This window comes from Protopterus annectens, chromosome 1.part2 (assembly GCF_019279795.1).
Source record: "Protopterus annectens isolate FY-2018-M chromosome 1.part2, PAN1.0, whole genome shotgun sequence".
In the NCBI taxonomy this organism is placed as follows: Eukaryota; Metazoa; Chordata; order Ceratodontiformes; family Protopteridae; genus Protopterus; species Protopterus annectens.
In genome coordinates, this window is record NC_056727.1 from 887833267 (window position 1) to 887860131 (window position 26865).

The window sequence follows — 26865 nt, forward strand, 5'->3', positions numbered from 1 at the left end:
ATACACTGCTGCAGCCATTATACTTGGGTTATCCTGCCGTCAGGCAGTTCCCCAGTCGGCCTGAGTTCCAAAGTCTTGGTCCGGCATCGGTTGCCGTCGCCTCCTCCCTGACGTCAGTGCGACAGGGGTATATAAGATGCAGCCGACGCCATTTTCTTCAGTTTTAATTGCCCCAGATGTCAGGTGCCCCCAAAAAGGTAGGCAATTCAAATTGCTAATAAAACATACATAAGAAAAGCAAACAACAACTGTCAGTTACCAGCAAATACTCCCCATAGGTAGTAAAGGGTAGGAGACATAGGGACGTACCAGCAAGTAAGAGGGGAAGGAGGGAGGGTAACCTGGATTGCAGCAGTGTATGCACTTGAACATCTACATTTATGGTAAGTACAAAACTGTACTATGTTCATCATGTTACACTGCTGCAGTCATTACACTTGGGTAGAATCCCAAAGCTGATGTAGGGTGGCTGGTTCTATAAGGCATTAGGGGTGGCTATAAGGCCCTGCAGCACTGCAGTGGTGAAGCCAGCTCTGGATTTAGAGTATAGAGGTAGATGGTAATGCTTGGTGAAGGTATGTACAGAGCTCCAAGTTGCTGCTTCCAAATATCCTTGGTAGATACTCCTCTGAGGTAGGCAGCTGAAGTGGCTGTTGCCCTGGTGGAGTGAGATCTAATGCTGCTAGGTACAGGTTTCCCATGGTGTGTATAGCAGAAACGTATACAATGTCCTATCAATTTTGAAATAGTCTGTTTTGAAATGGCTTTTCCCTGTGCTCCTGCAGCATATGCTACCAATAATTGCTCAGATTTTCTGAAAGCTTTGGTTTTGTCCAAGTAGAAGCATAACTGCCTGAGTATGTCCAAAGAATGTAGTAGTCTCTCCACTTTATTCTGTGGTTTTGGATAAAAAGTTGGCAAGTGAATAGTTTGGTTTAGAGCCACACTTGATACCACCTTTGGCATAAACGTAGGGTTAGTTCTTAAGGACACCCTGTCTTGGTGGAAAATGAGGAAAGGTTTCACTGCCATTAGTGCCTGTAATTCTGAAACTCTTCGAGCTGATGTTATTTGCCAGGAGCAGAGCAGTTTTCCAAGAGATATATTTTAAATCTGCTGTGTTAGCTGGCTCAAAAGGGGGTAAAGTTAATTTTTCCAACACGAAGTTGAGGTCCAAGTTGGAGTAGGTGCTCTATGGGGCGGTCTTATGTTTTTAGCCCCTCTGAGGTACTGTTTTAGCAAAGGATTAGAGAACATTGGTGGATCCGTGTTGTAATGAGCAGAGATGGCAGAGGCATGGATCTTGATGGATGAAAAGGAGAGGCCTTTGTCCAGCATCTCAGTTAAATATTGTAGTATCTGAGGAATGTTTGGGACAAGAGGGTCAAGGCTGTGAGCCTGGTTCCAGGCACAGAATCTCTTCCATTTATCTGAATAGGCCTTCCTGGTACTAGGCCTTCTGGCCTCCAGAATGACATCCATAACAGCTTTGGAGAGAGGCATTGCTTGCTTGACTAAGGAATCTTCCATGCAGCTAGGTTTAAGGTTTTTAACTGGCTGTGAAGTATCTGATTGTTGTGCTGAGTCAGCAGATGTGGGATTTCAGGCAAAATCCAGGGTGGTCCTTGTGCTAAGTTCTTTAAGATTGGGTACCAGTGCTGGCATGGCAGTCTGGTGCAATCAGGATCATCTTTGGCTCTTCCTGCCTAGCTTTTATGAGTACCTTTGGAAGGAGACGTAGTGGTGGGAAAGCGTATACTTGTAGGTTTTTCCAGCTAAATGAGAGGGCATCCACTTTCCACGCTTGTGGATGGTAACTCCTTGTGCAGAATTTCTGTAGCTGGCAGTTCATTGGGATGCAAACAGATCTATGTCCGGGCTCCAACATTTCTGTGTTATCATTCTGAGTATTTGTGGATTCAATTCCCATTCGTGGGGATCCATGATGTTTCTGCTTAAGTAGTCTGTCAGTGTGTTTTTCTCTCTTGACAGGAATTGTGCTTGCAGATGAACTTGATAGTTTAGAGCTGTGTTCCACAAGGTCATGGCTTGTCTGCAAAGGGGGTAGGAGTGAGTGCCCCCTTGCTTGTTTATGTACCACATAACTGTGGTGTTGTCTGTCTGTAGTAGTAGTTGTCCTGGATGCAGCAGGTCCTTGAAAGCTATAAGGGCATTTTGTACAGCTAGCATCTCTTTTTTTTTTCTCATATTTTTTATTGATTTTCAAGAGTATAATTACAATTCTTAACAAGAAAAAACAACATAATATCAAATTTTTACAAAATAGATACCAAATCTTCAATAACATTACATTTTGTCTAATAGTTTTTTAAGCTTTATCCAGGCAATTTGTTTATGAGTCATGTTTGAGGAGTGTAACATAGCTGTTTGTAATTCCCTACTACAAATAATCTTAGTAAAAGATATAAATTCCTTAAATGAGAGGTTATTTTTACATTTCCAATTTCTAGTAATAGTTTTTCTTGCTATAGCAAGTAGAGTCCAAAGGAGGTTCATTTGATTCAGTGGAACATACCTTGGCATTGGTGCATTAAAAAGTATCATAGAATCAGAGATCTCGCATCTGTCCGACCACAAAGCTTTAATAAAATTTTTAAACTCCATCCAAAATGTGGTTATTGTTCTGCATTCTAAAACATATGTGCCCAGTCGGCATCTATTAGCTCCTCGCATCTCCAACATCTATTAAAATATTTCTTGCTTATTCTAGAGGCTTTTTTGGTGTAATAAAACTTCTATGAATGAATTTCCATGTAAAAATTTTCCAATATGTGGAAGAAGAGGTATGGTAAACAGATCTGAGAATTAAAGTTTTATCATTTATATGTATTTGGGAGTTGTTGAAATTGTTGATATATTTCCATAAATTGTCGTCTAATATTATTAGATCTGACCTAAGAATGTTGTAAAATCTTGACAATGAGATACCATTATTATAGCCTATATTGGTGAAGTCAAAGAGGATGGATAATTTTTGGGGAGGTCTGTTATAGCAGGAAAATTATGTCTTTTAAATTCCGTTAAAATAAATTCTCTGAAGATTTGAATATTTAACCAGTTATATTGGTAGATATTATACCTGGCTAAAAGGTAGGTAGTATCATGAATACTATTAGTTCCTAAAAACTGATGCCAGAATAATAACCCATTTTCTTCCATAGTTTTTATTTTCATCATGTTAAAGGAATCAAAGCATCCCTTGGTTAAGATTACTGGAAACATTAGAATGGACAAATTGTTGTTCAAAAGGTTCTTATTCATTACTTTTTAAAATTTTTGCAAGATATATTTAATTATAGGAATAAGATGTGATTTTTCCTGCTCATTGTTGAAGAAGAATTCTTTAATAACTATAAATAGCTTAATATTTTCAGAACAATATATGTTTTTGAAAAACTTGTCAAAATTACTTAATAGTATTGTTTTGTGTAAATTTTTCCAATTTGAATGGTATTTTGGACTTAGCCACAGACTTGTTATATTAAGAATAATGGAATCAGCATAAAGCTCAAAATGTGGAAAAGCAATCCCTCCTTCAATCCAGTTTTTATAGTGCCAATCATATTTAATCCTTGGTTTCTGAGGGTACCATAGAAATTTAATTAATATAGTGTTTATGTGTTTAAGTTGTTTTCTAGAAGGAGGAGCCAATAATGTTTGAAGATAAAAAAGAATTTTTGGTAATAGAATCATTTTTATCAGAGATAATCTTTCTTCTACAGTAAAGAACATTTTCTTCCATCTATTAATGTATTTTGTGATTTTATTTAATAAAATTTTATAATTTATATTTATAGTGTCCTTCCATTTAGACAGAATATGAACCCCTAGATAGTTCAATTTATCATTGGTCCAGTTAAAGTTATTGTAATTAGATAGAGTGTTATTCAATTTTTTATTGATGAGAATAGTTTCTGTTTTGTTTTGGTTAAATCTAAGGTTTGAGATTTCCTCAAAGAGTTTTAATGATCTAATAATGTGATCAATAGATGAATCAATATTTCCAATAGTTAATAAGATATCATCTGCAAAGAGTAAAATTTTAGAAGAATAGTTCTCATTAACATCAAAACTTTTTATGTTTATATTGTTTCTTATAAAATTAGCAAATGGTTCTATTGCTAATGCAAATAGTAGTGGGGATAAAGGGCAACCTTGTCTAGTGCCTTTTAGAATTTGAAGTGGGCCAGATAAAAAAGCGCCGATTTTAATATACGCTATAGAACCTTCATATAATTTTTTAACAAGTTTAAGATTTCTGAGGAGAAATTATATTCTTTTAATACCATAAATAAGTATGTCCAGTTAATAAAATCAAATGCTTTATCTAGATCTAGACTGATGAGTGATAATTCTTTTTTTTTATTTGCAAAATCTATTAAAGTTAAAAGTCTAATAGTATTATCCTGAACTTTTCTGTTCAGCATAAAACCTGTCTGATCGTTGTTTATTAAAGTCGGCATCATTTGATTTAATCTGTTTGCTAAAATAGACGTAAATATTTTATAATCTATATTTAATAGGGAAATAGGATGATATGATGAAACAAATTTGGAGTCCTTATCTTGCTTTAGAATAGGAGAAATTAGCGAATATTTCCAAGAAGGACAAAGTTTGTCACTTATTCGAACTTCAAGTGCTTTCATTAATATCTTCAAAGCAGAATCAGGGAAAATTTTATATAATTCACCTATTATGCCATCAAGACCAGGGGATTTATTATTTTTAAGATTTTGTATTCTTTCTTTAACTTCTATTAATGATATTGATTTAAGTAATCTATTATTTTGTTCTTTAGAAAGTTTATTATTTATATTGTTTTTTAGAAATTCTATTTTTGAACTATTATTAGTAAAGTTTAAGTTTGCTTTATTCATTGTTTCATGATATGAATGAAACATCTCTAAAATATCTTTTAGATCTGAAGAAGGTTTTGAATTGTGTTTAGATGTGTCTAATATTTCAATTATGTGTTTACTCTTATGAAAACTTTTCGTTTTGGCTGCTAATCTATGCATATGTTTTGGATTAGATGAATAAGATTGTAATTTTAACCTCTCTAAATTAATTGCTACTTTATGACTAAGAATTTCTAAATATTCGAGATTTAGTTGTTTTAATTCCAGATTCAAGCCCAATTCTTTGGGGTGTAAGTTCTTTTTTAAAGTGTCAATTTTCAATTGTAGATTTAATAATTCTTTGTCCCATTCATTCCTTTTATGTAAATACCAAGTTTTTATTTTCCCATATATATAAGATTTTAAAGAGTCCCAAATAAACACTTTATTTGTGTTATTATCATTAAGTTCAATATAATAGTTTACTTCCTTTATAAACCATTCTTTGAATCCTTTTATCTTAATAATATAGGCTGGTAGTCTCTGCCAATGAATAAGATCGTTTGGTTTAATTTTAATTTTAAATAGTATGGCACTGTGGTCTGACAGAGGGCATGATGTAATCACTACATCTGTCAGATATAAACACTTTATCAATAGTAGTCTGTGTACCATATCTATAAGAAAAGTGAGTAAAATTGAGAGACCTCTGCTCTATGATCATGTATATGTCTTTTAGGTTATATAATGAGACAAAATCTATAAATTTTTTGGCTGATGCAGGTATCTTAATATTGCTGACATTAGTGGTATCTTTAGATGATAGAATACAATTAAAATCACCTGCCAAAATTATATCTCCTTTAGAATTTGCTGTTATTATTTCCAAATATTTGTTTGCAGATTTAGCACCAATACCAGGTAGCCAGTACATGCTAGCATCTCTTTTTGATTGATGTGAAGATGCCTTTGTTCTGTGGGCCACTTGCCCTGAATACATTTTCCTGCCATGTGTGCTCCCCAGGTGTAATCCGATGCATCTGTTGTCAGTGTTTGCCTGGCTGTGGGTTGAGTAAAAGGCTGTCCCTTGTTGAGGTGACAAGATTGAGCCCACCATCGAAACTCCTGTTGAAGGCAAGGAATTAGTGGTATAATTGTTTCCAAACTGTGACAGTGTTGAGACCAGACACTCTTTAGGTACCATTGTAGTTTCCTCATATGCAGTCTGGCATATGGAATTAGTAGTATGCAAGATGCCATGTAACCCAAGGCCTGCAGAATTTTTCTTGCAGGGAGCTGGGTCCTTGTTGCCATCAACTGAAAGTATTGAGTTAGTTGTACTTGCTTGTCTGGCGTGAGATAAGCCATCTGGGCCATTGTGTTCAAGCTGGCACCCAGGAATATTATCTCTTGTGAGGGCACTAGTTTTAATTTCTTTTCATTTACTGTGTACCCTAGGCAACTTAATAACTTTTTTACAAACGCCAGATGCTTTAGAAGAATATCCTTGCTCTCTGCTTGAATCAGGCAGTCGCCCAGGTACGGATAAATTTGAATTCCTTTCTGTCTGCAAAATGCAATTCCTGGTGCCAGGCACTTTGTGAAGACCCTGGGTGCAGTAGATAAGCCAAAGGGCAGTGCAGAGAATTGATAGTGCATTGAACCAGCTATGAATCTGAGGTATCTTCTGCAGTTTTGTCTGATAGGGATATGCAGGTATGCCTCCTTGTGGTCCAAGGTCACGAGCCAAGCTTTCTTGGCCAGCATAGGAAGAAGCTGCTGTAGTGTCAACATTTTGAATTTCGGAACATCCAGGTAAGTGTTTAGAGAGGAAAGATCCAGAATGGGCCTACAGGCTTTGTCCTTTCTGGGAACCAGAAAAAGTCTTGAGTAAAATCCTTGTCCTTGCTCCTGTGGTGGTACGTTTTGAATAGCTTGCATGTCCATGAGTGCTGTAATTTGTTTTTGAGCCTCTGCCCATTGATTTGGTGGCAGATTTGGCATTCCTTTTAACCTTGGCAGAGTGTGAAAGTGAAACCTGTAACCCTGAGATACAATGTTGAGAACCCATTTGTCTTTGGTGATCATATGCCAATTGTGATAGAAAAGTGCCAGTTTTCATCCCAAGGAGGCTGCCAAGAGAGAGCTGTTTGGCAGCTGTAGTGGGAAGTCATTAGGGCTGCTTTTTATATGGTTGGGGCCTGTCTTCCCCTTCTTTCTGGCCTGATGCACCCCGCTGTCGAGGCCTGTAAGGACCTTGTGGTTGACCTCTACCTCTTGGACGTCTGTATCTTCCCCTTTGAGGTCTGTCTGTAACTCGAAAGGACCAATTCTTTGTTGGCCAATTTCTGCTAAATCGAGGTTGAACCTGTAAGAAATCCTTCACCGTTTGCATAGATTTTGCCTTAAACTCCATTTTCTTTAATACCTCTTCTGCCTTAACTCCAAATAACACATCCTGCTGCAAAGGTGCATCCAATAATTTTGCTTTAACATGATCTGGTAACGTATGTTCTTTTAACCAAGCATGCCTTCTAATGACAGAGCCTGTAACTGGTGCTCTACAGGAGGCCTCTAAAGAATCAAAACCACATTGCAAAGTATGTTTTCCCACTTGTTCAGCTGCATGCAATAAATGCTGCATTTCTTTAAAATTAGGAGGATCTGAATCTGGAAGCATTTTTTGTTTCAACTGAGACATCAAAAATTGCTGATATTTTAGCATGTGAAACTGGCAGTTTAAGGCTCTCACTGCTAAAGTTGCAGACGTATATACTTTCTTCCCCATCTGTCTAATGCTCTGGAATCTCTGTCAGAGGGAACTGGATTCTTTGCTGATGAGGCCTTAACCCCTTTGGGTCCCTGAGAAATAGTTTCAGGGTCAGCAACTAGACTTTTATAAAGAAATTTGAGTGAGTCAGGGACTCTGTAGTATCTGTCAGGCTTAACTGGGGCTGGAGGTAAAGAATCAGGATTTAAGCTGGATTCAGTATACACATCATCCACAATATCTAACACTGGCGGAATAGCATGGGGTCTGTGTTGAGGTAATAAAAGGAAGTCTCTGAGCCTTTTCTTGGATTCTGAGTAATCCTGGCCTTCCCAATGGAAATGCTCACTCATGGTATGTAAGGTTTCCAAAGGAGTAGTCATTAGACGGAGAGGCTCATGGAATAGATTCCTCAGCATCAGAATCCTCATAAGGGGGTAAGGAATATCCTAGGTCTGAGGATGAATCTGAAGAGATGGACACCTGGTCGGATGAGTAATAGTCTGCATCCTGTCTAGGCCTTTTATCAGGAGGAGGATGGGACCCCCCGATCAGAGTGATTAGGTCTTCGGCCATTTTGAGCATTTGTTTCTTAGGCATGGAGGCCTGTCCTGGAGAATGCTGTAATTGTTTCTTTGTTTTTAAAGAAGGTTTAGTCTTAGCAGAGGGTTTAATGCTTAACTGAGTAGGTTTGAAAACACCCTCTGAAGCTGCGGGTTGTTGAACTACTCCGGATCCCTCTGATAGATTAGTTTCGGTAGGCTGAAAAACTTGTGCGTCCGAAGGCCCAGTTATCTCCATGTGGGAGTCGGAGGCGGTCTGTGGTTCTGCAGAAGCGGTCGTCAGGGGCTGCGAAGGCACCTCGCTGAAAACCGGAGAACTGGTGACTGGCCTAGAAGAGGCTTCGTCGTCAGTTTTGGGCCTCGGATGCCTATCCTTGTCTTTGTGCTTTTTATGTATTCCGGTCGTCAGAAGTTCCGACGGCATGGTGTAATTGAATTTTCTGCCAAAATAATGTCGGGCAAAATCAAACAGACGTTTAATAGTGCGCTTGTTAAACCTAGCACAAAACCGACAACCAGTGACGTTGTGGTCTGGGCCTAGGCATGGGATACAATAGGAATGGAAATCCTTATGAGGTATTTGCTTCCCACAAGAAATACAGTTATTAACTTTTACTGACATCGGTCTGAGGCAAGAAAAAGTTTCTCCAACGGGGTACTTAGCTTTGTAGAAGACTTCGGTTCTGGATTCGGAATGAAAATCTCAGGAGTCGGCCGACCAGCACTTGCGAACTGCTTTTGCTTCGGGCACCGCGCAGCAAGAAAGACTGAAGAAAATGGTGTCGGCTGCATCTTATATACCCCTGTCGCACTGACGTCAGGGAGGAGGCGCCGGCAACCGATGCCGGACCAAGACTTTGCAACTCAGGCCGACTGGGGAACCGTCTGACGGCAGGATAACCCAAGTGTAATGACTGCAGCAGTGTAACACGATGAATATCCTGTGGTTACATTTAAATATTCAATAAATTCGATCACCTCTTCCTCATTTCCAGTCCAAAGAATAAGTATATCGTCCAAAAGCCCATGATATGTTAAAATCTTAGATATAAACTGGAATGAGAACACATCTTTTCCATTATTCTAATACCGGGTTGGCAAACACCGGTGCACCCATTGCCACACCTTATGTCTGCCTAAAATACTCTCCTTCAAACCACAGGAAATAATTTTTTAATACTGTCCATTAAATCCACCAGCAGATTCAGTCTAAACTGCTGCATAACACCTTTTTGTGCTAAACAATCTGAAAAAAACTCTAAACCTGTTTCGTGTGGTATTACTGAAAATAGGTTAATTACATCTACAGTAAAAAAAATAATAATTTTGATCAAAATTTGCCATTCTCAACAGCTATAAGCAATGCCATGAATCTCTTAACAAATGAGCTTTCGTACTTAAAACTGGTTTTGAATAAAAATCAATAAAGGCTGTTAGGGCTTCTGTTTTCAAGCCCCTAGCTGCCACTATCGGCCTGAATGGGGGGTCTGCCTGGTTCTTGTGTATCTTAGGTATCCCAAATATTGATGGAATAATGGGATTTTTACCCTAAGACACTCAAATTCTGCAGGTGCATCAAACAATAATATAACAATTTGGGCGTACGCTCTACTGACTTCACTTATTGATGCCCTTTCATAGCTATTCTCATCATTCAACAGTTCATATATTTTGCATGTGTAATCTATATGCTTCATAATAACTACCCCCCCCCCCCCTTATCAAGCTTCATCACTCTATACTCTGTTCATAAACAATTCGTTCAAAACTTGTTTTTCTTCCTTAGTTAAATTAACATGTCTGGCTGACAAGTTCTTATACGTTTTAAAGTTATTTTTAAAAAAAGGTTTTATATATAATGATATGTGTAATGTTTTAATGTTCAACACTTGTTTTTTAAATTATTCTCAAAGCTGAACTGATAGGAAATGATGCATGTACCTAGTTAGTATACAGGAAGTTTTTTGTGTATTTAATAAAACTATGGTAGTTTCGAACTTCGTGCGGTGGTTTTATTTCTGAGTTACTAGTGGATAAAGTAGCAGAGTGAGAGAAGGTTTTTTGGTCATGCGTTGTTCTTAGCTTTTTACATTTTAAGCATACAGCAGTAAGGCAGAGTGCTGAAGATGGGAAGGAAACACTAGCAGCTGTCTGGACAACAGCTCCTGGTATGTATATGAAAACTGACATACTGCAACTGTAACTGACGTTTTAAGAAATGCTTGCAAACAACAAATGAAGCAAATAATTTATAACGGTCTTTCATTACCTGGCTGGATATCGGTTATATCCACAGTAGGAATGATGACAGGTATCACAGCAGTAACATTACTGAGGGATAAGTTAGCTGCTGGAATCAGAACAGTGGTGGCAATAGGTGGATGACTGGCATTCTTCTCCTGCTTATCGGCTACAGCTTCGGGATAAGGAGATGGTTTTGGCTTGCTCGTGTTGCCCTTAATTGTGTGGTTTAAAATCTTGACGGTGTAATTTGAATTATCTGCATGTTGCACAGATGACAAAGTGTGTGTTCTTGGAGTTGGAAGAGTGACAAGTGATGAAGAGTTTAGTTCAGCAACTAGAGAGGAGACCTGAAACACAAGTCAGAATAATACAACATGAGAAAAACATACATATCACAGAATATGCCTTATTATTTAAAGTGGTAACAGAAATCAAAGTATCTTTTCTTTCAAACATGCAAACACATTAAGTGGCTTATGACAAAAATATACTTACTAATACCTTCAAAACGGACTTACAACATTGCATCTTTGAAAGCATTCACAATGAAACAGTACTTGGATTTATTCCCCATTTCTAAGGCATTTTACTCAGCATGTTTTAAAAAGAAAAACATATAAAATGAATGACATCTCTTCAAAAACTTACAGCCTACTATATACACATTAATGACAGAAGATTATAGCGAGAAACAGAAAGAAGACATACTAATATAAAAAATATACATTTGCAAGGAACAGTAGGTAAATCTGCTAAAGACTGCATAAATATGTGATACTATTTAAAATAGTTTGGATAGAGATCTCTAAGTGCAAATGAAGTAGTAAATCTGATATTAGAACAACAATTTGTGGAAATTAAAAGACAACTCAGAAGAATTCTATCTTCAGGAGTACTGCTTTGTACAGAAATGATTCCAGAACCTAAAAGGAGTAAAAAAAATGTCACACAGAAAAAAACAAAAAATAACCAATTGCATTTGTCCAAAATAAAAATAAGTGTGCAAGGATTAAATGCATCAATTTACTCAGAGCATCATTAGATCTTTGAAAAGGGACTCTGCAGCGTGCCTTAATAAAAGATGTTCATGCCCTGACAGCAAATGCAGACCCATTCCATAGGTCAGGATAGCATATACTGCTCCTATCTTAAAGAAGGATGCTTAGCTTTTGTCTTCTCCAGTTCTTTTCCACAATAAATCAGGATGTATTCCTGTTCACATTTAAAATACAAACATTTAGTGCAATAAATTACTCTCTTTTACTAACCTAGGCCAAATGTGAACAAGAACAGTAGGATCTAATGCTCTGCTAAAGTAAAAAGCAAAGCCTCAACAATTAGTTGAAGAAGAGACCTCTTAAGGATATCCTCATGAAGACTAAATGATATGGCAAACATTTCTTGCAATTCCTTACTTAACCACTCATATCAAATTTCCAAAGAGTACTCCAGTCATCTGTTTAACTCTTTTATATTACACAGTACTGCACTAAAACATTACACCTAGACACCACAACACTATACCTAAAGTCATCCTGAACAAACAGACCTTGCAATGCTTTTCGACATGAAACCTTCAATGACATTAGCATACTGATCTTAACAGAAACAGCAATACTTTCTTGAACCTGTGTTCATACCTCTCAACTGTCCAGATTTTCACAGAATGTCCAGATTTTTGGCTCATACTTCTGGTCTGTTCTTCATAAAATGTGTGTTTTTTTGTTAAATCACTGGCATGATCTGAGGACTGAAGTCACTATAAATAATGACATACATTTGAGTTTCAGACTTCAAATCCTTCAGAAAATACATGTTAAAACAAACCCTGTTACTCTAGTAACTATCTAAGTTTATAAGAGCAATATTTAAAATATGTCCATATTTTTGGGCCTTTGTCCCCCCATTTTGTCAGGATTTGCCCAGACTTCTTAAACTAAGAGACTGAAAGATATGCCTGTGATCCTAAAATCAGAACTTACAGAATACTTGAATTAAAAATGTAGTATGTCAGCCTGTTCTATGTCAGATGAAATAAGGCAACCATTAGTGCTGCTGGTTATCCAGATTCAGGAAAATATTCTACACAGCAAACAGGTAGGGGGACTAGGATAAAGCAGCTATCAATCTTCTCCTTCACAGTGAAAGATATTAGGTTAATTGCTGCTTATGCAACTTTTAGTAAAGAACAGGAACCCGGAGAGCTGCAAATTGTAAGGAAGAGGGGGAGGAGACAGAATGTGTACTGCATGACATGCAGCTCTGCACATTGTGTATGCAAACATCATTGCACACTGGCTCCCCTGCTATGAGGAATGAGGGCTGTCAGCACCTGACTATTAGTCCATATGGGAGTCCTTGTTCCATGACCTTAGCATTTAGCAGTCCTAACATTCTACCACATGGAAGTGTGCATTCAAGAACACCTGGAGAATAACTATATGGGCATGGGGGGATGGAGGTTACAGATGGTCTGATGGAGTAGAGTGCAGTGTGTGTGTGGGTGTGTGTGTACGTGTGAGAGAGAGAGAGAAATAATATAAATTCAAACATGTACCTATTTTTTTGCCTCAGACCATCTAATCTGGTGATTTTAATATTTATAACAACATCTAGTTATTGTGAAACGTAAAATAAGTGGAAACAATAAAAGAAAATGAGTGAAAAGCCACAGCAGTAAGGTCCATGGACTGAGTGAGCCTGTCACTTTGGCCAAAAGCCCAAAACTGCACCTCAAAACCATGCTCACTGCCAACAGTAAACCACACTGGTCTAACTCTAAAATTTGCTATAGCTCACTCAGGCATTGCTTTATTTTATTTGTTTATTTATTTTTATTTAACATTTGTTAACTGGGAAAGTCAGACTTGGAACAAGGCCAATTTTCAGTGGAGGCCTGGGGAGAAACACTCCAGACACATATCTTTGTAACGTGGGAGGAAACCGGAGCACTCAGAGGAAATCCACATGAACGCAGGGAGGGCATGCAAACTCCGCACAGAAGACACCCCAGCCGAGAATTGAACCGGAGAACCTCTTGCTGTGAGGCGACAACACTACCGCTGCACCACTGTGCCATCCTTGATAATCTAAACACCACTTTCTAATCTGATTAACAATCCCTCATTTCAAGTCCTCCTCTGAAAAGTTAAAGCTCTGCTGTCACCATTCACCTTTCTAAGTATGCCATCCCTAGTACTGGAAATTACCGATCCAGTCCTACATTGTTGAGACCTACATTATGCCCCAAATTCTGGATCTGTAACACCCCTTAGTAGCACACTTCTATCCAACCCCTCTCCCAGTAACTGGAAAACTCCAAAACTCTCAAATTTGTCCATATTAATGCATGAAGTATTCAGAACAAGACACCCATGCTGCACAGCCGGTCTCACCTCTAAATGCACAACACACCTGCATTATTAGCGACCTGGCTGCGCAAGTCAGTTAGGGATTTTGAGGTTCCCCTCCTTGTTATAGATTTCTTTTCATTGAAGTACCAAGTCTGATGGGAGTTAAGAGGGAATAAATGTGGACAATAAGAGGGAATAAATGTAAGTACAAAGAAATGAGTCACTCTTCTGGTTAACATGGTCTTAGATTATCAACTATAAATTTGAAATGGCTCGTTAGGAAACGCATCGACTGGTGCACTTGATGCTTCTGTGCCTGCTAGTAGACTATTTACTGTGGAGAAAAGAAACAGTTGAGAGTTTCACTTGCTGGACTGCTTATTATCTGTGGCCCCATCTTCTGTTAGTCACCCATAACCAACTGGCTGTAGGTTCCCTTCTGAGCTTTTGCTTACGATAGCATAATAATCACAACAAATCACTATGTCCCTCTTCCCTCATCTCCCCTAGATAAGTGGCTCTGTAACTGTGCTGCAGGTGTTTTCTGGTGAGTCAGTGTGTGGGAAGTAGAACTAAGTCTCAATGCACTGTTACTATGGCAAAATGAATATCCCTTGATTCCATAAGTGTTGTTAATTTAATTTTTAACATGGATCAGTACCGTTAGCTCTGGATCTGATACTTCAACAGCCTTAACCAAAGGAAAAGCACATGCACTTATCCTTGTTTTTTTTTTTAAGGCAGTTGATCAAGAATGCTTTCAGCAGGCTGTTGGCCACATGTGCATAACTGTACTCCAAGACTGCAACATGTATTTCAAGTTTCCATCAGGCAAGTCTTAACAGTGGCTGTCTTATTTCATCAGCCAGCTCTTATATCAATTATTACTGGCCACACTGCAGGTGCTGCAAAGGGCACTTTTGGCTAACTTCAAGGACTGAAACAATACTAATTTCATGAACTTTAATCGTTCTTTGACTTAGGAATGGAGTCCATTCCCATCATGGTATTACAAACCCAAAAGACTTGGAGAAGTTAAAAAGTGAGAAACAATAACAACTTAAGAGACATAACATAAATCAGGGGGACTAGGGAAGACTTGCAAACTTACTTCCCAAACCTATCTATCTCTCTAGACTTTATTAGTGGGAGGGACCACAACAGTATTTAGACTTATTCTCCAATAACTGTCATTTCTAGTATGCTACTTCTGAGGTAAATTACACCCAGTAACATAGATATTTTGATTTTGTGTGATACAAGCTATTTGAAATAGGATACAGAAGTCTCCGACTCTTAACCAGTCACAAGTGGTGTCCCGCAAGGCTCGGACCTGGGACCCCTAACTGTTCATCATATACTTCTCAGAAGTACAGGCAAACACAGGAGGACTATGGCTAACCAAGTTAGCTGATGACTGCAAACTGGGAGCCATAATTGACTCTCCGGCTGACACGGACATCCTCCAAAAGGGCTTTACTGAGACTGACACCTGGTGTCAAAGTCATGGCCTCAAGCTAAATGCTACAAACTGCATAGTCATCCCGTTTGGGAAAAACAAAACACCCATGAATTACCACATAGGTGGCAGCCCCCTTAATACAGAAGAGGTAATAAGAGATCTGGGGACCCAGGTAGATAGTAATCTCTCCTTTGACATCATATTGCCAAAGTAGTTAGGAAATCCTTCTATGTGGCCCATCTAATTACTAAAGGGTTCGCATCTAGAAATAAAGAGGTTATAGTGCCCCTCTACTCGTCACTCATTAGACCCATCATAGAGTACAATGCCCCATTTGGGATGTACCTCACAAGACACTTCCAACAGCTGGAAAGACCACAAAAGTACCTCGCCAAGAGGATTACTGGCCTCAAACATATGTCCTATGCAGCCCGACTAAAAAAACTCCGGCTGTACTCAGTGGCATATCGCTTACTCAGAGGTGATCTCTGCCTGACTTACAAAGTCATATCCAACTCAGAATTGATGGACATGCTCCACCTAAAGAAATCCAAGTCACTGCGAGCCACATGCTCTAGTGAGCTAAACCTCGCCACAACAATAAACAGAACATGCTGGAGGGATAGATTCCTGTCACAGAGACTCCCCATGCTTTGGGACCAAATTCCAAACTACATTAGGCAGAGCCCCTCACTAACACCCTTCAAGAGAAACCTTGATGGGGAGATGGGTAACAGAAAATACACCCCTGGGATCACTTCATTGGCTCTGCTTGACAGAGGATCAGTTAATTAATCAATGGGGCGGAGAAAGCCGACACATTCTGGCTAGGTTTATAAATGCCCTCGGGCAGATAGCCTAGTACCTACCTATGAACCTATATATGACAAGGTGTTTCAGAAGTTATGCTTTTACGAACTTTAGCAATACAACAGTATTAAAGTGCTAGGACATTTAAGGACAGAAACTAAACATACACACGCATTAAGAATCACTTACTGAACTGTTCTCATCCATCCCAACAGACACACATCACACTCAGACACAAAAATGCAATTCTGCACCTTCATGGTGGCACTACATGTACGACTGCCTGCCTGTCAAGGCCACTCCCTCCAGGGTTGCTTAAATAACACCTGAGAATGTGAAGACAAGCCTACTACCACCATCAAGGAATGAAGAAGCCTGGAAAACGGACAAAAACCGCATAATCACAAGGTATCACACTTTTTCATAATATTCAAAAGTCAAATAAGAAAAAACAATCAAATAAAATGCAGCATTTTAAATAAAAGTAGGTAACACTTGCTGAAACTATGCTGATGGGTCCATTCATTTTTTTTCTCTTGCAGAAAGGTTCTAACAGTTATCTCTTGATTCAAGGCTGCTGAAATGGTTATAACCCCTGGATGGGAGGAGGTAAGCCCACTAACACCACTAATAAATGAGATACCAGGAAGAATAATACAAACTGTGTAGTATCTATGACACAAAGTGAAAGAATAAATAAAAGTCAAACAAAATAAAGCAAGTTTGACAAAAACAGGCAGACACTGGCTAGCACTATGCTGCTGGGTACACACACTTTCGCCAGAAGCAAGGCTCTTTTTAACCATACTCTCTAACTATGGCCACTTGCTCTGGTGCTGCTTATATGATTACAGTTGTTTGAAGAGACGATATGAGCTCACAACACCATAAAAAAGAGGGACTACTTACAGAGACTTAATAGTCATAGGGTACTATACCTTCCCTGTGACTCGAAATGAAAGAATAAATAAAAATAAAAATAAAAATAAGTTAAACAAGTAGCCAAATCCTGCCTAATACTATGATTTTAGGAAAATACACTTTTCCAAGCACTAAGGCTGTAACTAAACTCTCTTGCAGGCAAGTTTTTTCTACCTTCTGGCAGCAAACTGGATATATATGCATGGGAAGTGGTTACAGTACACAGTCCTCACAGTACAAATCATTCATGGCTATTTACCACAATAACTCGGGGAAAGTTATCTGGATGGTTGAGTCCATCTTCTAGCTACAAAAGAACATATTTCAGCCATTCGTCCCCTTTGGATTTGTGCAGTTTCAAAGCCTTTAACTTAATAATTAATTTACTGTGCAATTCTCTATTCTGAGGATTTTTCCTCCTATAAATAACTTTTCCTAGTATATTAATGCAATTGCTGTACATCCCCTATCATCCTACAAATATTGTAAACTTTCTGTTGCTTGCAGCCTCCATTCTTGTAACATTTCTACTGCAGCTAAATCATTCAACCAAAATCAGTATGTTTGCCTCTTTCTATTAGTTTTATCAACTTTCTTAGCTCCACTACATCACTCCCATTTTTGCTTCATATTTTGGCCTGTCCTTCATAAAATTAGCATTTTTTCTGGCAGATCACTGACGTCACTAAATAATGAAAAACATTTAAGTTCAAAATTTTGTATCCTTCAGAAAATGTATGGCTACACAAGTCCTGTTATTTTTATTTTATTTATTTATTTTATATTTGTTGACCGGGCTAGTCTAGCTGGATACATATCCATTTTCAGTAGAGGCCCGGGGAGAAAAGCTCCAAGCATGAGTAAATTATAACATTCAAAACATTAAAAAATGATTAGTTTCAATTACATAGCAAGACATGATAAGAAAAGTTATTAATTTGTGAACAAAGTATGGTTTCATTAGAGTAGGTGTACAAAATAATCAAGTCTTGATTCTTTAGTGGGTTTCATGTACAATCAAGCAAGAGTTAATAAAGTATTTGAGCATTAACATTCCTTTGAAAAAAAAAGAATGATTAAGTTAGAAAAAAGAAGAGAATAGGAAGGAAAAAAACTGAAGGTAAAAAGAGTGGGTAAGTAATAAATTATTCAGGAATTGTAGGGGGGTATTTGTCCTGGAAGCAGGAGAAAAAAGAGGGAGGAGAATAAAAAAGAAAAGTATGATTCAATCAGGCTTTGAGCAGGGGCAAAGCCAATGTATTTTTAGGTGATCTCTGAGGTGTTTCTTAAAGATTGGTGTAGATGAGAGAGAAGTGAGTGTACTAGGAAGCTTGTTCCAGATTCTACCCACAACATTGGAAAAGAGTGACTCTCCCGCTTTGTTATGAGATAAAATGTTGGCAATAAGTAATTTATTAGCTGAGCGTAGTGTTGTAGAGATCAAATTAGAGAGGATAGGAGTATTAGTAGGATGGTGCACAATTTTTGTGCAATCACCAGTTGATTGTATTGTAGTTGGTTTTGTAGTTCTAACCATTTGAGTTGTTGAAGGTTGAGACAGTGGTGGGTTCTATAAGGGGAGCCAGTGGCAAATCTGGTTATATTATTGTAGCTAGTTTCAAGTTTGGTAAGATTATGTTTTGATAGGCTGGTATAAATGGCAGATGCATAGAAGAGGGTAGAAGTAAGATGAGTCTGGGCAATGGATTTCCTAGCTAGTGGGGTAAGGAAGGGTTTTATTCTATACAGGGAGCCTAATTTTTTACTGTCAGTTTTTATAGTATTGTTAACATGGGCATCGAAGTTGAGGTTATGGTCAATGGTTATGCCAAGGAGATGAGCAGTAGAATCAGGGGAAATACAGGTTCCATTGTCAGAGGTAATAGTGAAGTGGATTTGTGGAAATTTTTTGGTGGGAGTAAAAAGCAATAGTTTAGTTTTTTTAGGGTTAAGGAGGAGGCGACATTGGGTAAACCACTTTTCAACTGTCTTAAATACAGTTTGTGTAAGGGTCTGGAAAGAGGAAGAAGACTTGGCAGTACAGATAAGAGTAGAGTCATCAGCATATTGTATACAGGTGGAATGTGGAAAAACAGTATGGAGATCATTAATAAAAATGGAAAAAAGAAGAGGGCCTAGGACAGAGCCTTGAGGTACTCCAGTGTTCACTGGGAGGCATGTGGACAGATTATTGTTCCAGAGTACTGCTTGGTGTCTGTTTTCAAGATAAGATTTAAACCAAAGGATTGCTTGTGGGTCAAGAGTTTGGGCTTTTAGCACATTGATAAGTCGGTTGTGATTGACCATGTCAAAGGCTTTAGATAGGTCAATAAATAGAGCAGATGAGAGAGAATTATTGTTTCGATTCCTGTTTATACAATCAATAAAAGTTAGCAGGGCAGACGTAGTGCTATGAAAGGGCCTAAAACCGTGTTGGCAATTTGCAAGCAAGTTATTGAGGAGAAGGTGCTGAAGTAGTTGATGGTGAATACATTTTTCCATAATTTTGGCTAATGGGGAGAGTAGAGCAATTGGTCGGTAGTTGGAGATATCAGTTTACTTTAAAAAGTAAACCTAACTCCCAGTATACCACTTCTTCCTAGCAAACTTATAAGTTTATAAGAGCAATATTTGAAATCTGTCCCTATTTTGTGGACCTTTGTTCCCTATTATTTTAGGCTTTACCCATATTTCTTGTTCTAAGTGGTTGACAGGTATGATCACCCTATGCCCTTCTTCCTGCCTTCCTGTCCAACATTCTACATCCCTCTGACCTTCCCAATTGTCATAGTAAAGATAACTCTCTCTCTAGAGTGATGGTATGGGTCCAATACCCCATGTAACATTTTAAGCCTTGCTGAATTGTTAACGCCTCAAAATCAGGTACTCCTAACCTTCCCATTTCTATTGGGATACCCATAATATTCTCTATATAAGTTCTGAAGTGCTTTTTCTTAATTTACGAAAAATCTCATATGAGAGGCAAAGAGACAAACCATACAACATATACAATACTAGAGGAAGAGCAAACCACTTGACTACTTGAAATCTCTCTATCACATCTAGACAAATATTCTTCCATTTCCCATATAAATAGTTTACTTATAATACTCACTAATGTTAAGGACAATGGCCATTCAATTGTATCAGCTAACTTCAGTCCCAAGTAAACTAACCAACAGGAGCCACCCAGAAACAGGTACGTTTCAAACAATCACCAAGTGAACAATTTTTACAGTGTTAGCCTTTTGTGTTTTTATATATCTAGCAATTCTATCATATCAATCACATTCCTGAAATGCTGTTTTCAAATCCTTTCTGGATTTGTCACAAAAAGAACCAAGTCATTCTTGTACAGTGCCTGCTGCAAGTATGTACTTGTATTGTCATACTTGCCAGGGGTCAAGATAAATAACGGACAAGAAAGAGGACTGTCTACTACTACTACTTAAGTGAGATTTTTGGAAAGACCATTTTCTGTCTTTATTTGTGCGTAGGCACTATGATACAAACATTTTATTTACTACACCCACCTCTCAGGAAAGCCTATCATTCTTATTTCTTCAAAAAAAAAAAAAAAACAGTCAGCAAGCACTACTTTGGTATTCAAACTTGCAAATCAACAATTCCTAGTTGGTTTTGTTGGCATCTTCTGTCAACATACTTATTTCATCAAGTTATCATGGAGTTCTACCTGGTAAAAACAAGTCTGTTCCAGATCAATCAATGGCCAAGAATAAGAGCTAATCTATTAGCAATTAATGCAGTAAACCGTTCACAATCATGACAGTATAAATATTGGTTTATATGACCCAATTTGTGAAGAATCCCTTCCCAGTTTGTGAATAAACATTATGACAGTTTGCTTCTATCTATGCATGGTCTTTCCTGTTACCAAGATATTAAATCCTTTTAATACAAGCATTTCTAATAGGAGACCATCTGGTCTGGGTTTTTTGCTTCTCTTCATTCCGTAAATATTGTTTCTACCACATCCTCTGTGACATCTTGAATCAAGTAATTCCCTTGAACCCAGTCCCACCTTTTTTAATAGGAACTTGCATAAAGGTCCCCTATTTCATCTGTCTTTCCCTGTAAATCTACCTCTGCTTCAGACAATTGATCATAAAAAGTAAACCTAACTCCCAATATACCACTAGGTTTCAAATTTGAAGTCTCACATCTTGATCTCTCCGACTTCTGAGACTTAAGAGCTAAATGTCTCTCTACTTTAGGTACCTTTTCAAACTTCCTAGAGTTTTCTTAGCTTGGTCTACCTTGTAATCTATCACTTTGTCTGCATTGCCCTCTAACTCCAGATCTTTGAGTACAGCTCCTTCATTCTTATTTATTATTTCTTCCCATATCTTCACTAGTTCTGCATGTAACCTGACCACTTTCGAAACAATGAACTACCTTTTCTCATCTACAAAATTCCTTACAGCTTCCTTAAACCTATCTCATACTTTTATTTTCTGCACCCTATGTTGTATGGAAAACTTGCTGCTTCTGTCTAAAAATAACTCCAATCTGACTTCAACTTGTTCTCATTCACAACAAAAATAGATTAACTCTCCATTTTTTGCAAGAACCTTTCACTGTCAACATAACCCCTCATGGGTAATGGATTATAGTCTGATAAAATAAAAACATACACATGCAAACTCAATCTATAATCTTCCTTGCTAACCACAATTTTGTGTATTCTTGGATATGATTTATGCCTGTATGAGAAATACATACAAGTACCACTACCACATCATGCACATATGCCATTTCCCATTACTGTAGCACATTTATAAATGAATTGCCTGACAAAGGTAACATGAGAGTACTTGAGCCAATATGAACCTCACCATTGTAAAACATGTATTAGTCTCCTGTCCAGAAAACTATCTCCTCATATGCTATAACTATCTTAACATTCTGTAAAGATTTACAAACAAGCATAACACTTACTCCAGCTTCCCTCTTACTGACAGAAATGTACCTTCATTATCATTTTGTACTTCCAGCAGCTCAAAAGCCATATTATTTTGCCATATCACAGTAATTCCTGTTCCGCTTTCTCATGGATAGTTTGAAATGTTCATGTTATTCAAATGCATTCCTAGCAATAATGCATCGGTCTGATTTTCCTAACACCCAGACATTCACTAGATCTTTTTATAGGATTTGACAGGCATTAGCATTATATACGACTGCAAACAGTACTTATTGTACAGCAGATCACTATTAAAGTATCTTCTTAGGTACATAAGTAGTTACCAGGCATGCAGTCCATCAGACTGTAAATGAGCTTAGCCCATATTCCCAATTTCCCCAAATCACTGTCTGCTTAAGTGGCTTAATCAACGTCACACAGTAAATAAAAATTCAAAATCTGACAGAATCAAATCCTGTACTACAGGAAGTAGCTTGTTAACATCTCACAGCCTTAATCTTCTTCTGCCAAATGCTACACTTATCTGGCTTCAATAAAAATTAAGTATAACATTATATTTACTTCAGTTGCATCTTTCGTCAACTTTGTGACGGGCACTTCTTAAATCTTAAACCATACAAAGCTTGTTATAAACTCAAAAAATAACGACTCAGAAAAGCAATAACATTCAACAATAATTTGTATAAACTTTTAAAAACTACAACATAACATTCTGCATTTTCTCAACTGCACTTTCAAGTAGCATACTATCTCTAACAGTAGACAAATTTTGGATGAACACATCTAGCAGTCTTGGGTGTAGACAGAATAAGCCTGTTACACTCTGCCAATACATGATTAATCATTTCTGAGACTCCCTCCCCTTCCCATGCTGAATTACTAACCCATCTACACTTAACTTTCAAAATACATTACCTTTTGATTTAAATGATGGAGCCCAGACACATAGTTTTTAGTATGGCCAACATTTGTTTCGTCATGAAATAAAGTACAGTTTTGTACCTACCATAAATGTAGATGTCCGAACTGGATAGCATCTGCAGTCATAACAAGTGGGTTGTCCTGTCGTCAGGCAGCCCTTCAGTCGGCCGGATTCCAAAGTCCGGGTCCGGCTTCGGCTGATGTCGCACTCCACCCGACGTCATCTCTGTTGGTCTTCGGGTATAAAGGCATCAGCCGACGCCATTTTCCTCAGTGTTTCTTGCCCCAGATGCCAGTAGCCCTCTTGCAGGCTAAAATTTGGATAGATGCCAATGTTTCCAAATAGATAGAGGTAAACACAACAATAAGCATGTATGTACATATATACAAACAAATACACCATAAAAGACTCCCCCCCAACAGCTAGCTATTTGAGGGGTAAACACCCTAGGAGTACCACAGAGGGGAAGGAGGGAGGGTAATCCTGACTGCAGATGCTATCCAGTTCGGACATCTACATTTATGGTAGGTACAAAACTGTACTATGTCCTTCATGGATGCATCTGCAGTCATAACAAGTGGGTAGAATACCATAGCCAACTAGGGGAGGAGGATAAGAGTAGATTATGGTGTGTTTAGGATCCCTTGCAGTACAGCAGTGGCAAACCCTGCTCGGGATCTGGAATATAGAGGCAAATTATAATGCTTGGCAAATGTATGCACGGAGGTCCAAGTAGCCGCCTCAATAATGTCTTTGGTTGCCACTCCTCGTAAGAAGGCTGTGGTAGTGGCTGTTGCCCTTGTAGAATGAGGTCTTATGTTCTGTGGAATTGGTTTTCCATGGAAGGAGTAACAGAATCGTATGCAATTTCCTATCCATTTGGAGATTGTCTGTTTGGAAATAGCTTTTCCTTCCCTTCCTGTTGCATAGGCTACAAAAGTTGGTCAGTCTTTCTGCTATTTTTGTTCTGTCCAAGTAGTAGCGTAGCTGTCTATGTACATCCAAGGTATGCAGTATTCTTTCCCCTCTGTTTTGTGGGTTGGGAAAGAATGTAGGTAGGTGGATTGCCTGGTTTAAAGACACTCTGGATACCACCTTGGGCATAAATGTAGGATTAGTCCTCATGGACACTCTATCTTGGTGGAAGATTAGGAAGGGTTGCACTGCCATTAAGGCCTGTAGTTCTGAAACCCTCCTTGCTGAAGTAATTGCCAGTAGGAAAGCAGTTTTCCATGACAGGTGTTGTAGGTCTGCTGTTGCTGCTGGTTCAAAGGGTGATAGTGTCAACTTTTCTAGCACAAAGTTTAAATCCCAAGCTGGTAATGGTGGTTTCCTTGGAGGTTTTACATTCTTGATTCCTCTGAGGAACTGCCTGAGCAAAGGGTGTGTAAAACAGGTGTATCAAAGCTGTATTCTGCTGAAATAGCTGATGCATGTTTCTTGATGGAGGAGTACGACACGCCTGAGTGAAGAAGTTTCGCCAGATACTCCAGAATGCTAGGCATATCTATGTTTGACACATCTTTTCCTCTTTCCGTACTCAGATGACAAACCTTTTCCATTTTCCAGCATAGTTCCTTCTTGTTGAAGGTCTGCGTGCTTCAAGAATAATGTCTTTAACTCTTTGGGAAAGTTCTGGAATAGCTGCTGTTATGTGATGTTCCATGCAGTCAGTTGCAAGGTTTTTAGGTTTGGATGTATGATGCTGTAGTTGTTCTGTGTTAACATCAAAGGCATCAGGGGAATTGTCCACATATTGTTCCGAGACATGCTCCTCAGTAGTGGGTACCAGTGTTGTCTTGGCCAGTCTGGAGCTATCAGGATTATCCTTGGACGTTCTTCCTTGATTTTCAGTAGTACCTTGTGTATCAAAGGAAGAGGTGGGAATGCATATGCTGTTAGGCCTTTCCAGTTGAAGGAGAGCGAATCCACTTTCCATGCTAATGGGTGGAATGTCCTTGTGCAGAATTTTTTGAGCTGGTGATTGAGAGGTGATGCGAATAGGTCTATCTGTGGCATTCCCCATTTCTTTGAGATGGTCTTGAAGATGTCCGGGTGAAGCTTCCATTCGTGGGCATCCAAGTGGTTCTGCTTAATATGTCTGCTAGGGTATTGTCTTTCCCTGGTACAAATATTGCCTGTAACTGGATGTTGTAGCTGAGTGCCAGGGTCCACAGCTCCAAGGTCATTCTGCATAGGGGTATGAATGAGTGCCTCCCTGTTTGTTGATGTACCACATGACTGTGGTGTTGTCTGTCCTTATCATCAACTGGCCCTCTTTGAGAAATGGTTTGAACTTTTGGATAGCCAGTTTTACTGCCAGCATTTCTTTTAGGTTGATGTGCAGTTGAAGTTGATCCTGTGTCCACAATCCTTGCACGCATTTGTCCAGCATGTGGGCCCCCCATCCTAGGTCTGAGGCGTCTGTTGTGATGGTCTGGCTTGCTTGACATCTGCGAAAGGGTAGGCCTGGGTTTGACTGGCATGCCTGAGCCCACCATAGGAACTCCTGTTTTAAGCATGGAATTAGTGGGATTTCTGTTTCTAGACTGTGTCTGTGTTGGGACCATAAATTCTTTAGGTGCCACTGTAGTTTTCTCATATGTAGTCTGGCAAATGGAACCAAGATTATGCATGATGCCATGAAGCCCAAGGCCTGCAGTACTTTTCTTGCTGTTAACTTGTTCAGTTTTGTTAGTGCCAAGAAGTAAAGAGGAAGTTCTTTTTGTTTTTCTGTAGTCAGGAATGCCATTTGTTGTACTGTGTCCAATTCCGCGCCCAAGAATGTCCTTGTTTGGGATGGTATCAGCCTTGACTTTTGTAAATTGACTGTGTATCCCAGTGCTTGTAGCAAGTAAATGACCCTTTGTAAATCTGTTGTCAGCTTGCTTTTGTTGTCCCCTTGTAGCAGGCAGTCGTCCAGGTATGGGTAAATTTGAATTCCCTGAAGTCTGCAATGGGCGATTACTGATGCCAGGCATTTTGTGAATACTCTGGGCGCAGTAGATAAGCCAAAAGGCAATGCTGAGAATTGATAGTGCTCTGATCCTGCAAGAAATCTGAGGTATCTTCTGCAGATTGGTCGAATGGGGACGTGCAGGTATGCCTCCTTGAGATCTAGAGTTACCAGCCAAGACTCCTTGCCCAGCATGGGAAGAAGTTGCTGTAGGGTCAGCATTTTGAATTTTGGGACAATGATGTATGTATTTAAGGTGGACAGGTCGAGAATTGGTCTCCAACTTTTTTCCTTTCTTGGAACTAGGAATAGTCTGGAGTAGAACCCCTTTCCTTGCTCTGCTGTTGGCACTCTTTCCACAGCTCTCATGTTTGCTAACTCCATTATCTGGCGTAGAGCCTCGATTTGGAGGTAGATTTGGCATTCCTCTTTTGACTGGTAAAGTGTGGAAGTGAAACCGGTAACCTTGATCTATGGTTTGTAAAATCCACTTGTCCTTTGTTATGTAGTGCCAGTTCTTTGAAAATAAGGTTAACTTTCCGCCTAGAGGAGCTGCTATTTGTTCCCTGGTAGGCGGATTTAGGGTTAAGTCACTGTGGTTGTGTTGATGTAGTGGCAGTGGCTGTGTCTGTGCCTCTGTTGTTACCTTGCCACTGTCTTCCTCTGTAGGCACCTCCTCTGGATTGGTTTCTGCCTCTGGAACGTCTATTCCTGCCCCTTTGAAATTTTGTGGAGTCAGGAAAGGACCAATTTTGGCAGGCCAGTTCCTGCTAAACCTTGGGGTTGAACCTGCAAGAAATCTTTAACAGTTTGAACAGATTTTGCCTTTTCTTCCATTTTCTTCATAACCTGCTGGGCAGGTGTACCAAACAAACTTGTCTTGTCCATAGGAGCATCTAGCAACTTAGCTTTAACATGATCCGGTAAAGCTTGTTCCTTTAGCCATGCATGCCTTCTTATCACTGTGCCTGTCATGGCTGATCTAAATGAAGCCTCCAGTGCATCATAGCCACATTTTAAGGAATGGTTGCTAACCTGTTGTATGTTATTTACCATCTCT

General features: G+C 38.8%; 1 protein-coding gene across 2 annotated transcripts in view; it reads right to left on the reverse strand.

Annotated features, from left to right (window-relative positions):
- The window catches only part of KIAA0319L (KIAA0319 like), a 1767873-nt gene that overhangs the window by 1260624 nt on the left and 480384 nt on the right, over positions 1-26865 (reverse strand). For both annotated transcript variants that reach the window (XM_044059462.1, XM_044059468.1), the window contains exon 4: positions 10462-10783. In XM_044059462.1, the coding sequence (XP_043915397.1) occupies positions 10462-10783 (322 nt within the window). The remainder of the gene's footprint in view (positions 1-10461; positions 10784-26865) is intronic.